The sequence below is a fragment of the Brassica napus genome, chromosome C3 (genome assembly GCF_020379485.1).
Source record: "Brassica napus cultivar Da-Ae chromosome C3, Da-Ae, whole genome shotgun sequence".
Taxonomy (NCBI): domain Eukaryota; kingdom Viridiplantae; phylum Streptophyta; class Magnoliopsida; order Brassicales; family Brassicaceae; genus Brassica; species Brassica napus.
Genome location: NC_063446.1, coordinates 3,069,457 through 3,084,142, shown reverse-complemented (window position 1 = coordinate 3,084,142; position 14,686 = coordinate 3,069,457). Strand labels below are relative to the sequence as shown.

At 32.1% G+C, this 14,686-nt stretch overlaps 1 protein-coding gene across 4 annotated transcripts; it reads right to left on the bottom strand.

The window, feature by feature from the left end:
- Window positions 1-3,206: 3,206 nt before the first annotated feature.
- Window positions 3,207-13,209, bottom strand: LOC106454850 (4-substituted benzoates-glutamate ligase GH3.12). Of its 4 annotated transcripts, none has more exons than XM_022698613.2 (9): window positions 12,892-13,209; window positions 11,205-11,256; window positions 9,366-9,480; window positions 9,172-9,296; window positions 8,919-9,000; window positions 8,710-8,821; window positions 8,465-8,628; window positions 8,276-8,396; window positions 7,536-8,206 (listed from the first exon to the last, which is right to left on the bottom strand). In XM_022698613.2, the coding sequence occupies exons 1-9, from the start codon at window positions 12,925-12,927 to the stop codon at window positions 7,868-7,870; spliced, it is 1,146 nt and encodes a 381-aa protein (XP_022554334.1). In that variant the 5' UTR covers window positions 12,928-13,209; the 3' UTR covers window positions 7,536-7,867. The 4 variants fall into 4 exon arrangements, with proteins under 4 accessions (XP_013752387.1, XP_022554334.1, XP_013752397.1 ...); XM_013896943.3 differs by lacking the exons at window positions 11,205-11,256; window positions 12,892-13,209 and adding exons at window positions 9,579-9,846; window positions 9,942-11,198; XM_022698614.2 differs by lacking the exon at window positions 11,205-11,256 and having other exon boundaries at window positions 12,892-13,199.
- Between the last annotated feature and the right edge of the window lie 1,477 nt (window positions 13,210-14,686).

Below are 14,686 nucleotides of genomic sequence, written 5' to 3'. Positions count from 1 at the left end.
TGTGAATTTTGATAGTATAATAATTAATTTGATAAATAAGCTATCAAAACCTAGAAGATATATAATATATACTTCCTCTGTTCTGAAATGTAAGATGTTTAGAATAATTTTATATTTCAATATATAAGATTCTGTAGCCAATCAAATTTAATATTTCTATTTTGTAATTGGTTGAATAGTTTTTAGTTTATAATTTTAATGATACTTTCTAGGTAAAAAGTAATTTTCTTAATAAGTATATACTACCCAAAACATGTTACATTTCAGAACAGAGAGAATATAATCTAATATATTACAAAAAAGTGTATAAGAAATTTTTTGGAGCGGATATTCACATATGGTACACATATATGATTTGTTATGTTTGTTTTACCGGTAACTGTTTATAGTATTTGATTTTTTTCTTTTTTAAAAGGTTTTCATCTATATTATTAAAGGGGAGTACAAAAATGCACAAAGAAGAGAAACACACATTACAGCTTTCAAACATAAAGAGAAAACGAGGGGGATGACATTGTGCCATAACACAATGGAAACGACTGCTCTGCAGAAATAGAGATCTATCATATTATTTGCGAAGTAAATTTTTGGAATCGAGCTCTCACGTTAAAAGTTAGAGTGGTTAATATCGTTTATACCCTTAATGAATAAAATCTATAAATTAACTAAAACATAAAAACGAATTTAAAATTATTTGGTTAGATAAGTTATTATTAATAATAAAAAAAACTTATCCAAAATCTGAAATATATATTTTAAAATAAAATATAATTCCTATATTTTTTTGTTGTTATCCGAAAACATATTTTAATAAAAAATTTAAATACTAAAAATTTAAAACAAAAAACACACAGAAAAAATATATCTTAATATTATTCAAAAAATAATTTTAGATAATTTTTATTACATGTCAATATAAAAAAAATTTAGTTGAGGGGTTTTAAGGTTAAAACCTCATAAATCTTCTATCTTTTACTATATTATATTAAAATAAATATAAATTCATGTATATAGTTTTATGTATATTTTTATGTGTTTATAAATGTTTTGAAGATTATTTTACATAATAATAGATATTTTATTAAAATAAAAAACTTTAGCGTATATATAAAATTTAATATTAAATTAATTATTAAATATTTAAAAAGCATGAAAATAACTTATTCAATTTTTTTTTGAATATCATATTATTTGCGAAGTAAATTTTTGGAATCGAGCTCTCACGTTAAAAGTTAGAGTGGTTAATATCGTTTATACCCTTAATGAATAAAATCTATAAATTAACTAAAACATAAAAACGAATTTAAAATTATTTGGTTAGATAAGTTATTATTAATAATAAAAAAAACTTATCCAAAATCTGAAATATATATTTTAAAATAAAATATAATTCCTATATTTTTTTGTTGTTATCCGAAAACATATTTTAATAAAAAATTTAAATACTAAAAATTTTAAACTAAAAACACACAGAAAAAATATATCTTAATATTATTCAAAAAATAATTTTAGATAATTTTTATTACATGTCAATATAAAAAAAATTTAGTTGAGGGGTTTTAAGGTTAAAACCTCATAAATCTTCTATCTTTTACTATATTATATTAAAATAAATATAAATTCATGTATATAGTTTTATGTATATTTTTATGTGTTTATAAATGTTTTGAAGATTATTTTACATAATAATAGATATTTTATTAAAATAAAAAACTTTAGCGTATATATAAAATTTAATATTAAATTAATTATTAAATATTTAAAAAGCATGAAAATAACTTATTCAATTTTTTTTTTGAATTGATAATATATTTCTTTACAAAATTTTATAAAATTATTAAGCCCGCAAGTGCGGGCAAAACAGCTAGTAGTATATGATTTCTTCATAAATGTAGCATCATTAAAATCACTGATTTTTGTAATGATATCACGATATTATCGCTCAGCCATATCACAATAAGTCAAATGTTATGAACAAAAACCACCTGAAATTCGAATTCTATTTCGATCTTACTATGTGCATATTTGTAGTTTTCCTTGTGAAGTTAAAGAGAACATATCCGAGGTTGATGACGCAAAGTAAAAGAGAAACAAAGGCAGTTTTATTTTTTTGAAAAGGAACAAAAGCGGCGTGATTCGTGAATCCAAAAATGGCCAGTAGAGAAAATGAAGTAAAATAACTAAATTATATATAATGGAACCCGTCCCAGTCGAAATCTCAAAATCCGCTTCTTCTTTCTCCACGATTAACACAATTCGATATTACTCAAATAGTCAAATCCAATCAAGTCAAATTAATATTTATTAATTAATATTTAAAATTTTAAATATAGAAGAAAGAAACAACCAAAGCTGAACCAAATACCTTCGAGTACTACCGAGCCACATCCAATAAAAATACAATCAAATCTACAAAACATTTTTTTTTACAAAACTTTTTCTTGATCAACAAATTTATTAAAATTTTATATCTATTTAGTGCATATGTTATCGTACTGATTCGTAAATTATATTTAAGATGTTTTATAAATAGAAAACTGAGTAAAAATAACTAAGGACAAATCAAACCAAACCGATACAAAAACACTTCTATTTGTCTTTTATCTATAAGTTTAAAATTTCAACTCAGCTGTCGAATTAATTTAACATATACCCAAAAATAAACTAAACATAATAAATTAAAATTCATTAAACTTTATCTTAAATATACATATTAAATATAGATGTAGGCATCTATAGTAAATAGAAATGTTACTAGAGTATTTGTCATGTATATTGTTTAGTTTCGAAAGAGAAAGTATATTGACCAAACCGTAACGACATCAAGCCGAACCCAAAACCAATCAAATTACAAACAATTTTATTTCTTTTTCGGTTAAAACATTTCTAATGATTCTCTAGAACGTCAAATACATATAAAAATCCGAAAAAAAATACTGAACTGAAACGAAACTAAGCGGATTGAGTTGTTATCTTGTTTTGGTTTTTGTCTTTTTCCCTTATCTCTTATGTTTCTTGATACTTCCTCTTATTTGAGTTCAGACGTTTAAAAAAAAAAAAAAACGAAACTAAGCGGATTGTCCTCTAAAGTCTACTCTTTGGTTGTGATTACTTTTAAGTGTTAAAGAAGGCTTTGGGTTTCATTACAAAGATAATTGGGCTTTATTAAAGCCTGATACTCTTTTTTTGTGTGTGCACAAAGCCTGTTACTCTTGAAAGCCATTTCCACCTTCGATATTGTTTTGTTTTTACTTTTTATGACACTTCCCATTCAGACAAACTAATACACAGCATAGGCACATGTAGAAATACAATACTACCGCAACACCATTCTATACATCCCCCAACAAACATATTTATAAGTAAATCTTGGACCTATAATCAAAGAAACAACAATTTCAAGTACTAAAGAACCTGGCAACCACACACTCCTCCATAAATTCCAAGGCCTTTACTGATTTAATGCATCTAGGAGTCTTGTACTGACCAATGGAAGCACCTTGTGAGATGAAGAAGTCCATGAGTGAATCGAACATCCCTTGACGCACCACTCTTATCTCCAGTGGCCCGACCGAACCGTCTTTGAACCGACATCTCTTGTAAACATTGTCAAGCGAATCCTCCATCACTGAACAACACTTTGAGAACACCTCTTCACTGAGCTCCACATTATTCTTCTTGTTCTCTCCCTCTTTTTCCTTTATTTCTAAGTAAATCACGTAGTGACCCGGAAATGTTGAGGTGTCAGCATAGCTGGTGAAGTCCACCAGAATGAGATCAGATGACTCCAGAACGAGCTTCGCTTGACTCAACGCCTTAAACAAATCTTCTTCATTGGTTTTATCGCTATCGATGCTTAAGACCACGTTCTCTCTTCTTACAAACTTAAACTGAGGCGCGTTGTTGTAGAAACCAGTCACCACAAGAACATCTCCCACTCTCATTCTATACAATCCTGGAAAAAAAAATTCAAAATATTTAGTTAAACCATATAAGTAAAATATATGGAATTTTGTCATGTTTATTAATCTCACCGGAGAAGTTGGTGACTACTGGTTCATAAGTGCACCCAAGTTTTACATCTTGAAGGTCAACCACATCACGCTTGTCTCCATCCATTGTTATGAACTCAAAGTAAGACATGTTAGGCATGAAAGCGTAAGAAACATCTTCAGGTTTGCATAGAGGATCTACATTGATCCCAAACGTGGTCTCCGAAGAACCGTAAGTTGTTGAAACGAGAGGCAAGTCGCTGCAGTAATAGTTCAACGTTGGAACGTACTGACCCATCGAACCAGTAACAACGGTTTCAATATACTTGGTGTTTGGCCAGAGTCTTTTGACTATACCTTCCCAAGAGTTCTTGTTGCATATTGTTTCAATTGTGTCTGCTAGGTCTAAACGTGGCCCTCCAAGGACTAAAGACACCGAACTTCGACAACCGTGGTCTGTGATCCACTCGCTGAGATGGCCTGATCTGATGTTTGAACACAACTCTTCCCAATAAGTTTCAAGAAACTTGATTGCTCGGACCATGACTGAGGCGAAGATGGAACCCATTCTCACAACCTCGTCTCTTTGGACCAAGCCACATAGCAAATGGCAGTATAGACTTTGTGTGTTGTTAGAACATAATATGACTTCATCAGGGCTTGTGTACGAGTAATACCAGTTAGATGGACGGTTCTTGAAATAGTCGCTCTTGAAATAGCTGCTAGTTGCGACTCGAGCAGGCAAGCCAGAAGGTGTAATGGATTCTTGTTTAGTGAAGAGAAACATCATCCCTTTTCCTTCCTCCAAACCTTTCACATGCCTAAAAATAACAAAGAGGAGATTTGTTATAACCAAATATCAATACAGAGAATTGTTATCACCAACCAAACAAGAAAATAAATAAATTGACCTACTGTTCCAAAAAAAATAAAATAATAAATTGACCTACTTGGTTATAACGTGCATACGAAGATCGTATGCGAATGTTAAATTGTCCAAGTACTTGTGGTTCCATGGCATCATCTTTTGTGCACCTCCTGAAGTTCCCGAGCTTCAAAAATACAAAATCAAGAGTTTAGTTTTTTTTTTTGTATAAGAAAGAAGAACTAATCAATAGAAAGAGGTTCTTTATGTACCTTAGCAAGAAACCGGTAATAGGGCGGTTTGATATGACATCTGATGACTCTCCATTGACGACACGATCAATATAAGGCTTAATATCTTCATAGGTCACGACGGGTACGTTCTTCTTGAAAAGCTCTTTATCAAACCTATCCATGTGAAAACGTTGGAGGTACTCAGTTTTTAGGTTAGGTGTGAGTATCTCCTCCAAAAGGTTGTCTTGTATTTGCTTCACGTTGAAAGATAAATCTTTCAGCTTCTCCTCCCATCTCTCGTTGTTGTTGGATATTGGCTTCATGCTTGCTTCTCTCTAATTCAGATGAGAATATAGAGTGAATACTTGGTCATATATATAGCGATAAAATAACTAAATATTCGGTTTGGAAAGCAGACATTGTTTGGATGATATTTTGATTGAATACTAGACTCAGACCTTACCGTGTGAACCGTGCTACGTAGAATAATAATATACGTATAATATATGAGAAATGTAATGATATAGAATAGGAATCAGGAAAGAAATAATTGTTTTTTTTTGCATAGCTTAATAATTGTGTAATTGTATGTGAGAACGCTAGTGATACGAATCTTAAAACGTTGTTAAACTAAACTGAATCATGGAAAATATATGATTTGATTGTGAGAGCAATAAATTAATAATGCTACAAGTTTATAGAAAAATATGTAGATCTTTGGTGCATAAGTTTTTCATGCATTCACTTTTTGAAATATGATTTCATTTTTACACCATTCATGTTTTAAAATTAAAAATATTCTGATAAACTCTTCGTATAAACTGATCCTCAATGTGTCAAAACGTTTAGTTACTGGATATTTTAAAATAAAATCTCTATATCTTTGAATTTTCTTTTGTTGTTATTTATGCTACTTATTTAATAAGGTCGATTGGTTGATGCGAGTTGATTTTCTGTTACGATAAATTGACGAGACTATAGCTAATCTAATAGCTGCTTCAGCGGCTGCAATTGCTATAACAAAAATGCAGAAAATATCCCCTGCAAATTCTGAATTGGTGTATTTTGTTCGATATATTTTTCCCCTTTTAGAACTTCAAAATTATTTTTAATTATTTAAAATAATTTAGACAAGTTATTTAGTACTGATTATTCAACAGTCAACGTTTTGCACCTGTCATTACATTAAACTAGAGTCTTTGTCCGCGCTACGCGCGGAAAATGGGCTATTTCAATTTTGTGTTCATTTGAAATTTTTTCTTATTATTAGTAATTTTTATATTAAGAAATATGGGCTATTTTAATTTTGTGTTTGATTTGAAATATTTTATTATTATTAATAATTTATATTAAATATTTGTAAAATGAGAGCAATTTAACTCTGAAGATTATTATGTTTAAATTATATTGTAAAATGATTAATAATCATATTTTGTTTAAATTATAATAATGATTTTGTTTAAATTATACTCTGTTCTTGCTGAAGTTAAATTTTTTTGTGCTCATATGTATATCATTTTTAAATAAATAGGTTGGGTATTATGAAATGCGGTCCTATAGCTTTTTATATTGCTATATTAAGTCACAAAGTTTATATCATTTACTATATATCATTGAATATTATAATGTAGTTTTTTCTTGTTCTAGGCTGTTAAGTTTCATAAACGCATTTCTATAGATGTAGCACATTGGATAATGAAACATTTGCTGGTTGATTGGTTGCAAAACTGATTGATTTGGAATGTTTAGTTGCAAAACTTGTAGATTTTTAGGAAATATACTTTTAAATTATAATTTGTATTGTAAGTAGAACATGAGTGCGTATGTATTAAGGATTATTAGAACTTGTTAGATTCCTTGACTGCGAAGTAGAACTTGATTATTATTATTTGATTTACCATCTTGCCCGTTTTATGTAATATTATAGGCTTTAGCCACAAGCTTTACTCAATGCAAAGGAAATACATGAAATTATTGTCACTACTTTATATTGCTTTTCACATAAAACGGGCCATTCTCTAATTATAAAAAAATAAAATATTTGATTTACTGTATAGTTATTGGTTGTTATTTTTTGAGATTAGACATTTATCTCAATCATATTATATTATTCGATATATAATATATATTGAATAGAACATACAATGCGGTCTTAGATATAATATTAGTAAAGCCCATAAAAAATGTATCAAGTGATAATAAAATATAAAGATATTTTATTTTTGAATATAGATCAAATAATTTAATAACAGGTTCTACTTATATAAATTATGTAAATATGTAAATCACTAATTTATAATTTTGATGAGACCATATATTTGGTTAAAATTTTCTAAAAATATTATCTTATTATTTATCAATTCGTGATAAATTTAGCCGGCCTAATTTGGGACCGGTGAGTTTTATTAATTTATTGAGTATTACATAAAAGAGTATTAATTGATGGAGTTTGTTCTGTTCTGACTGTCAAAATGTTAGCACTTGTTCTGATCTTAAGTAGATGTTGACCAATTCTAATCATAAACTCTGAATTATATGAGTAGTAGTATGGAATAATGCCAAGTAAATTCTTTAAAGAGATGAGGATAACCAAATTGTTTAAAGAGATGAGTGTATCCAACTAACGAAAAATGTATTCAAAGAAACATAAAGACCGACCAAAAAACGGAAAGTATGAAGATAGAAATAGAAAAACGCAAAGTCGTTACGTAAACATCAAACCGAACTCATACTGCAGCAAAAAACAGTCACTGCGTATGAAGATAGCTGAAGCTGCATTAGCCACTCTTGGAACGCTTGGCTTCGTCTGATTCAATACCCTCAGACGCTTTTCTAACCCGACCACCAGCGGCATCCACTAACCCACTGGAGGAACCGGATACTTCACTTCCAGTCTTCAAGAAACCATCGGACGTAGCTGGAATAGCGTCTTCGACCAATGGTTCTATAGGATGTGGAGCTTCTGGTGGAAGTATCTTGGTGACGGTTATGGTCCGTGTCTTCCCTTTCAAGTTATGATCGGAGACTTTCACTATGAACCTGTGTGTCTGCCCGATTGTATCAAGCAAATCTTGCGGTACCGGCACGCAATGGTCAGCTTCCACGCTCTCATTAGACTAACATTCAAGAAAAATTTATGTGAGTTCAAATATTATGGGGCTATATATACACAGATTCTTAATTACCTCAAAGTATCTGGCAACTAATTCTGAAGCATGCTTTCCAGTCAACTCTTTGCCAGCATCACCAAGAATGACAAAAACTGCTTGCTCACTCTTATCATAAACAGATATCCTGGTTAGGTATCTGCAATGAGAGAAGATAATTTATTAGTGCAGGCAAAAAGTAGATGAAACTGTGTAGACATCACTTACTGAGCAACGCCCGTGACTTCACTCTTCATACACTTCTTATTGTTACAAATCAGGGAGGTAGGCCCTTTGAACGCCTTGCTGTTACACCCATCGCATGAAATATAATACCAAGCCGAACCCTGGATAACATCATCTATAGTTGCTGTGCATTCAAACCAAGCAACCTACCATAGTGGAAATTAGAAAAAACTATATCAATACAGAAGCATACGACAACTAATTTGGAAACAGAACAAATCTTGTACCTTAGCAGTTGGCAGCTTTATGTAGGAGAAGAGTTCCTCAAGAGTAGCTGTCTCAGGCTTAGTGACAACCTCTGCATTAATCTTGTTAGCAATTTCCGAGTTGGATCCCAACCTGAGAAAAATGGAAGCGCGAAAAGTATGGCAAGGTCAAATCGCATGAAATGGCAAACAGAGGTCGCTTGTAAAATATAAATACAAAAAATGCTCACCACCCGAGGTAATCCCTGCTAGGCTGAACATCAGTATCCATAAACACTCGAGATGATGCCATCGAAGTCAGAGCAAGGGTTCCTGATCAGACCACATGATTTGATTATTACCAACCAAATACTTAACGATGCCACAAAAGCATTAAAACAGAATTTCGTACTATAGATCTGGCTCACTTAACAATAAAAATGTCCAAATACATTTCAGTTCGAATCACCACACCTAAGCTATACATTACTAAGTAAATGTTACCTCCAAGATGCTTAGGGTTGACTGTGGTGACCAAAATAACGCTTGGAGTGCTTCCATAAGATTTGAATTTCTCACAGAAGTCCGATGCCGCTTTGTCCCATAGATAGAGCTTCATTACTGGCCCGCTGCATAACATTAAAACCATGTGTCAACCATAACTCACACAGAATCTAACTCTATTTGGACAGACTTACTCGTGTGTCTGAACATGAACACAAAGATGCCGCTTCTCTGCTATGCCGGCTTCGTCGAGAACAATATGATCAGTGATAGTCTGCCCATTCACCAGCTTCATGTGGCCAACATAGTCTAGGATAAAATATTTCATAGTAGTATATTCAGTAGATGTAAATATATAAAACCTAAAGATTTAAGTATAAACACTTGAGTAGTTAAACAGAGATTACCATAAAGATCAATTTTGTGGTCACAATTAGCCTGGAACTCCTCGTAGTTATGAAACCTGAACCTATCCTCAGGGATTGAAACCGGGGGGTTATCAACAACGGATAGCTCAGAATTCCAAGCGAAGGTGACGGTTGCGTTATGATCAGAAACACGATACTGAGTTTTGTTTCTGGAGCCGAAAAAATTCTTCAGTTTGTAAACACAACCCGATATCAGCTCATATGACCCAACCCGTCCCGATGGAACATAACCTTGAATAACAGCTCCCTATAGATGATTTCAAATTCACGATCAATAGAAATCTAACAATGTCGAGCAATTATAAATAAGGATCAAGAGTAGCAAAATAGTTGAAGACGAACCTCTTCATCGATAAGGAGCATTTCCTGTCCAATGAGAGTTTTCGTATTTGGATTTCGAGCCTCCCAGTAATGAATCAGACGGAACCTCAAGTCGACCTCTTGTGGGCCGAGTTTCACATCTCTGAAGAACATCATTTTATCGTCATGCGCGGAGGAGACGGCGGCAGAAGTGTTTGACTTCATCGGAATAGCAGACGAAACAGCAGACTTCCCGTTACGCTTCATCGCAGTGGCGGAGGAATCGACGGACTTCCCGTTTGGCTTAGTGGACGCGGAAGATGCGACGGTCTTTTTGTTGGTAGTGCGGAGGCTTGAGATCGGAGAGTGTCCTTTGGGTTCCATCGCGACGATTGTTTGAGAGAGAATTTTCAATTTTGATCGACACATAACTCAAGTGAAAAGATTTATAAATAGAGAGATAGAGAGGAAGATGAAAAGAATCCATTCAATGAAATCAATCAAGGTTTGATTAGAGCGTGAAGTAAAGAGAGTATGGGATGAAACGGATCCAGAGAGAAGAGTAAGAGAAGAGGAGGAAGTCGAAGAGAAGAACGGCAAGATCACCGAAGTCGGAAGAAGGAATGATTGAGAAAGAAAGACGAAGCCCTAATAATCGAAAAAATCTAAAACCAGAAGCCCAAAATCAATTATACCAAACACGAAGCCCAAACGAAATTATTAAGAGATGACATGTCTCTTTGCTGCACTATCATTGGTGGAATTTCCGATCCGACGTGGCACCCTTAAGGAGCCTGCATATCGCCCTTTTAATAGAGTAAGATATGAAGAAGATCAATAGAGTCAGGAAAACGTGGAAAATTAAAAGGAAATTCAACAAGAAATTTCTGCCACGAAACATTCTTCCACATTAAGTTGAAACTCTTGCTCAAGAAAACAATATTCATAGACAGAGACAGGGACCAGAAAGACTCTACATGGAGAGTTCAATATAATTCTTGTCTTTTTTGTTTGTCAACCGATAAAAAACTATTTAGTTGCGACTCTTGTGAGTCATGACGAAAGTGTTGGCGACTAGAAATTACAGACGAAGTTTCAGTATAGTAATAACTAATGGGAAACCATATAGTTTTTTTTGTGTGATAAGTATACCTTTTTTGTTAAATTGTAAATATTCACTAGTGAAAATGAAAGATGATACATTAGTTCTTTAAGACTAAAAAAGTGAAAAAAATAATCTTAAAGAACAACACATAGGATTAAAACTGGAACAGTTTCAACTGAACACAAGACTTTTAAACTTACCTGCAGCAGACTCTTCTCTCGTTTCCAGATTTGATTCACTCGATTCAATGGACTTTTTTTTGTTTTGGAAATTTAGTGTAAATGCACAAGACCAAAACAAAGGTTAAAAATAAAAATCAAGAACACAGTAGCATAGTACGATACAATTTGGTAATGTTATTGATATTATGTGGTTCTCGCGTTAGCTCCATTCGTAGTCTTATCCAGTTCAGTGGTACTATGTTTTAATTTTTAACTAAGCAACTCGAACATGGTTAAATCATCTTAAACTAATAATACAAATGCGTGTTTAGCTCAAAAGAGGAAAACAATTCTTGTCTTTTCCTCTCTTACTTTATTATCCTCTCTATTTTCTATAATTATAAATCACATAACATCTGTTTTCCTATTCCACCAAGTCTATTCTCTTTTTGTTCTAATGTATACGACCGTTTTTTTTTCTCAATTCAAATTATATTTTTGACATACTTATTTTTAATAAATATTTCAATAAAATATACAAAAGAATTATAGAACACCAATTGTATACTCTCTATGTATTAGAAAAATTGTTCTTATAGAAATTGCAAACATATTAACGAAAAAAATAAAGGGATTATTTGTGAAATAACCAAAAAAATAATGAGAAATTAGATTTTTAGTAAGAATGTATGGAGAGATAGGAAGAGAAATAAGGAGAAAGGGGGTGACTTTGGTTAGTTAGTGAATTTGTGATTTTTTCTTGTATATTAGGTCTAATTTCCCCAAAAAATAAATACACATTATCTATTGATTTTTAGTTTTTTTTTCCAAGTTTTGCTTGCTTTTCAAAAAGTTATACCATTCATATTTTAGATTCTAATTTATATTTTACTTTTAAAGCAGATACATTAATTAAAGTTAAAACACCAATTTTGAAAAATATAAAAGCAAAAGTTAAAACATCAATCTTTTGTATAAGAAGGGAGTATTTATTAACTAGTTTGAAGTTAATATATTTAGAAATTAACATTTGATCATTTATCAACATATAATAATTTTGTTAAAAAGCTAGATATTTTAGTAACTTTTAAAATTACGTCTTCCCAACAAAACTACTTCGGGATTTATATACTACATTTTCCTAACGACAAAAACGATTTTGACCTTCCAACTAAAACCTTAAATTTACATTTATTTAATAAAGAAAACCTTATATTAGTGGACTTTGTGTAGAGGGATATTGCCTAGAAACACACTGGAAAAAGAAAACGAATTTCCAGGTAAATTTCAGCGTTGAAAGGTATTTCTTAATTAGCAACAGGGAGTTAAAGATCATTTCTTAGTGACTTTCAGTTTAGTATGGTGACTTGTGTCAGGTAAGGTCGTCTCCATCTTCTACTATAAGTCTCTATTTTTTTAGTTTAATATGCATAACCTGAACCAAGTCACCAAACTTAAACTAAAGAAAACGTGAGTAAAATGACTAAAATATCTAACTTGTGAGAGTTTCCCATGGATTTGTCTATAACCATATTTCACAAAAGGATAAATGTGCTACGATTTATGTTCACATATGTACCGAAAGCTTGTAAAAGCCTTTTAAGACTCAACAAGAGTTTTAATAAAATCTTTGAAGAAATGAAATGGTACCCATGATATGATTTATCAGCAGTCGAAGAGTAAAAAACTTGTTGACATGAATCGAAAGAAAGTAAGAAGAGGATACCTTATTTTTCAATGTCAATGAACTCTTCAATAACATCTCTTTGAACAGCCAGAGAGTTCGAATATATTTTGTAAGTCAGGCCTCATCTGCTCTTATAAAATATTTAGGACCATTTGGTATAACCATCTTTCTTTCATTCTCTGTCAAATGCTCTCAGCCTCGCCTAAAACTTTAGAAGATGTTAACATTATATGTCTATTTTTCTAGTTGTTTGGCAAAAAAATTTTTTTGGCGGATTTGAGTGTGAATGTGTTCAGAATCTTTTTAAAGAAACCCCATTTATCAAGATAGCTATTCAGCGTAATCTACCAACCAGTCTCAAAGGCAAATTATTGCTTCCAGTTTGGTAGTACTGTACTACGTTGTCTCTACACTGGTGGAAGAAAATAAAAAAGGGAATCAAAACTATCTTTACATATGCTGCTAAAGATGCTAGATGGGCTTTAATCTCATATCCGTGTGTAACCAACTTGGTACTACGTAAGTACGTAGCTCCATGCCTCCATCTCATTAATTTTCCAAGGGAGGTATAATTACGGATGAGATCTAAGCAAACCGAAAGATCAGACATCTGTTTCATCTAATGGACTTTTACAAATTGGGCCTGACATTATGGAACTTCCTAGTTTGGGCCTTTTTAAAATCCTCGGAAAGAATTTGTGTGGGTTATAATATATTTTAAGGTAGGATAAAAAAATAGATTTTACGAGAGCCGTAGTAGGCCTGTCTCAGGTCAAAAAGGAGACGAAAGAGGGGACAGCTAAAAAGGAAAAAAAGATATCGAATGAGTCCTTTTTATTAGAGTATACTAGGTCGGAAATCATATGAGAGATATACAATGATGCGAGAATCTGATAAGAAAACCAAGAATCAGATAGAATAAATCACGACATTTTACAAAATATTAAACATGTTGGTCATAACGATATCGTTCAACACGACTAGTCTAACTCTGAAGTACCTAAAGATAACTAAACGCTTTCATCTACTGATAAACAATGGTATCTGATTATTGTTACGGAGTACACCCTTTTACAACCGAGTTGAACAACACTGTAAAACCACAGTTGCGAACAAGAAGATATAAGGCGATTTTGGCTAGTAAAGATACTGTTAGGAGATTTTTGTATAGGATCTTTGTGAATACCACAGAATGACGGATAAAACTTAGTATTTGTATTGATTTCGTATGAGTTTGAGAGAAATAGATTTGAAGAGATGTTTTATTGAGTAAACACGCCGGAACTACAAAGTATTGAGTATGAACCATAGTTCTAGCCGTCTAGCTCTAATTTCTAAGTCTTGAAGTGTTGATTCCTTGCTTTAGGGTTTAGGTCCCTTTTATATGGTTTTTTTAAGGCGGACCTTAGTCGGTTGAAGTAGGTTAAACTCTTCCATATTCGAAAATATGGAAAGTTCTCTTTATCAGAAGTTTTTTTTTCCCGGGGGAAGGGGACGATCCCATGGACCGGACCCGGAATACTTCGTAGCAAGGAACCGGGATGACTCTTAGCGAGGACCCAGAAGCAGGTGTCCTGTCTGGGTCCGGAGAAATTCAATACCGAATATTTTTCTGACTTTTCTGGTAGCTGGAGAAGAGATCATACAATTTGATTAAACAATACGGTAGGATGTTGAATCTGTAAAGTCTGCAAAATAAGAGAAAAAAGGTAAAGATCTTGGTGTTCTTTTTTTCCAAATTATCCCTCTTTTCTTTTTGCTTTTACAATTTTTTTCCATCCTAAGAGTTTTATTTTATATTATAGATTATTTAAATAAATCATTTTAATCATTT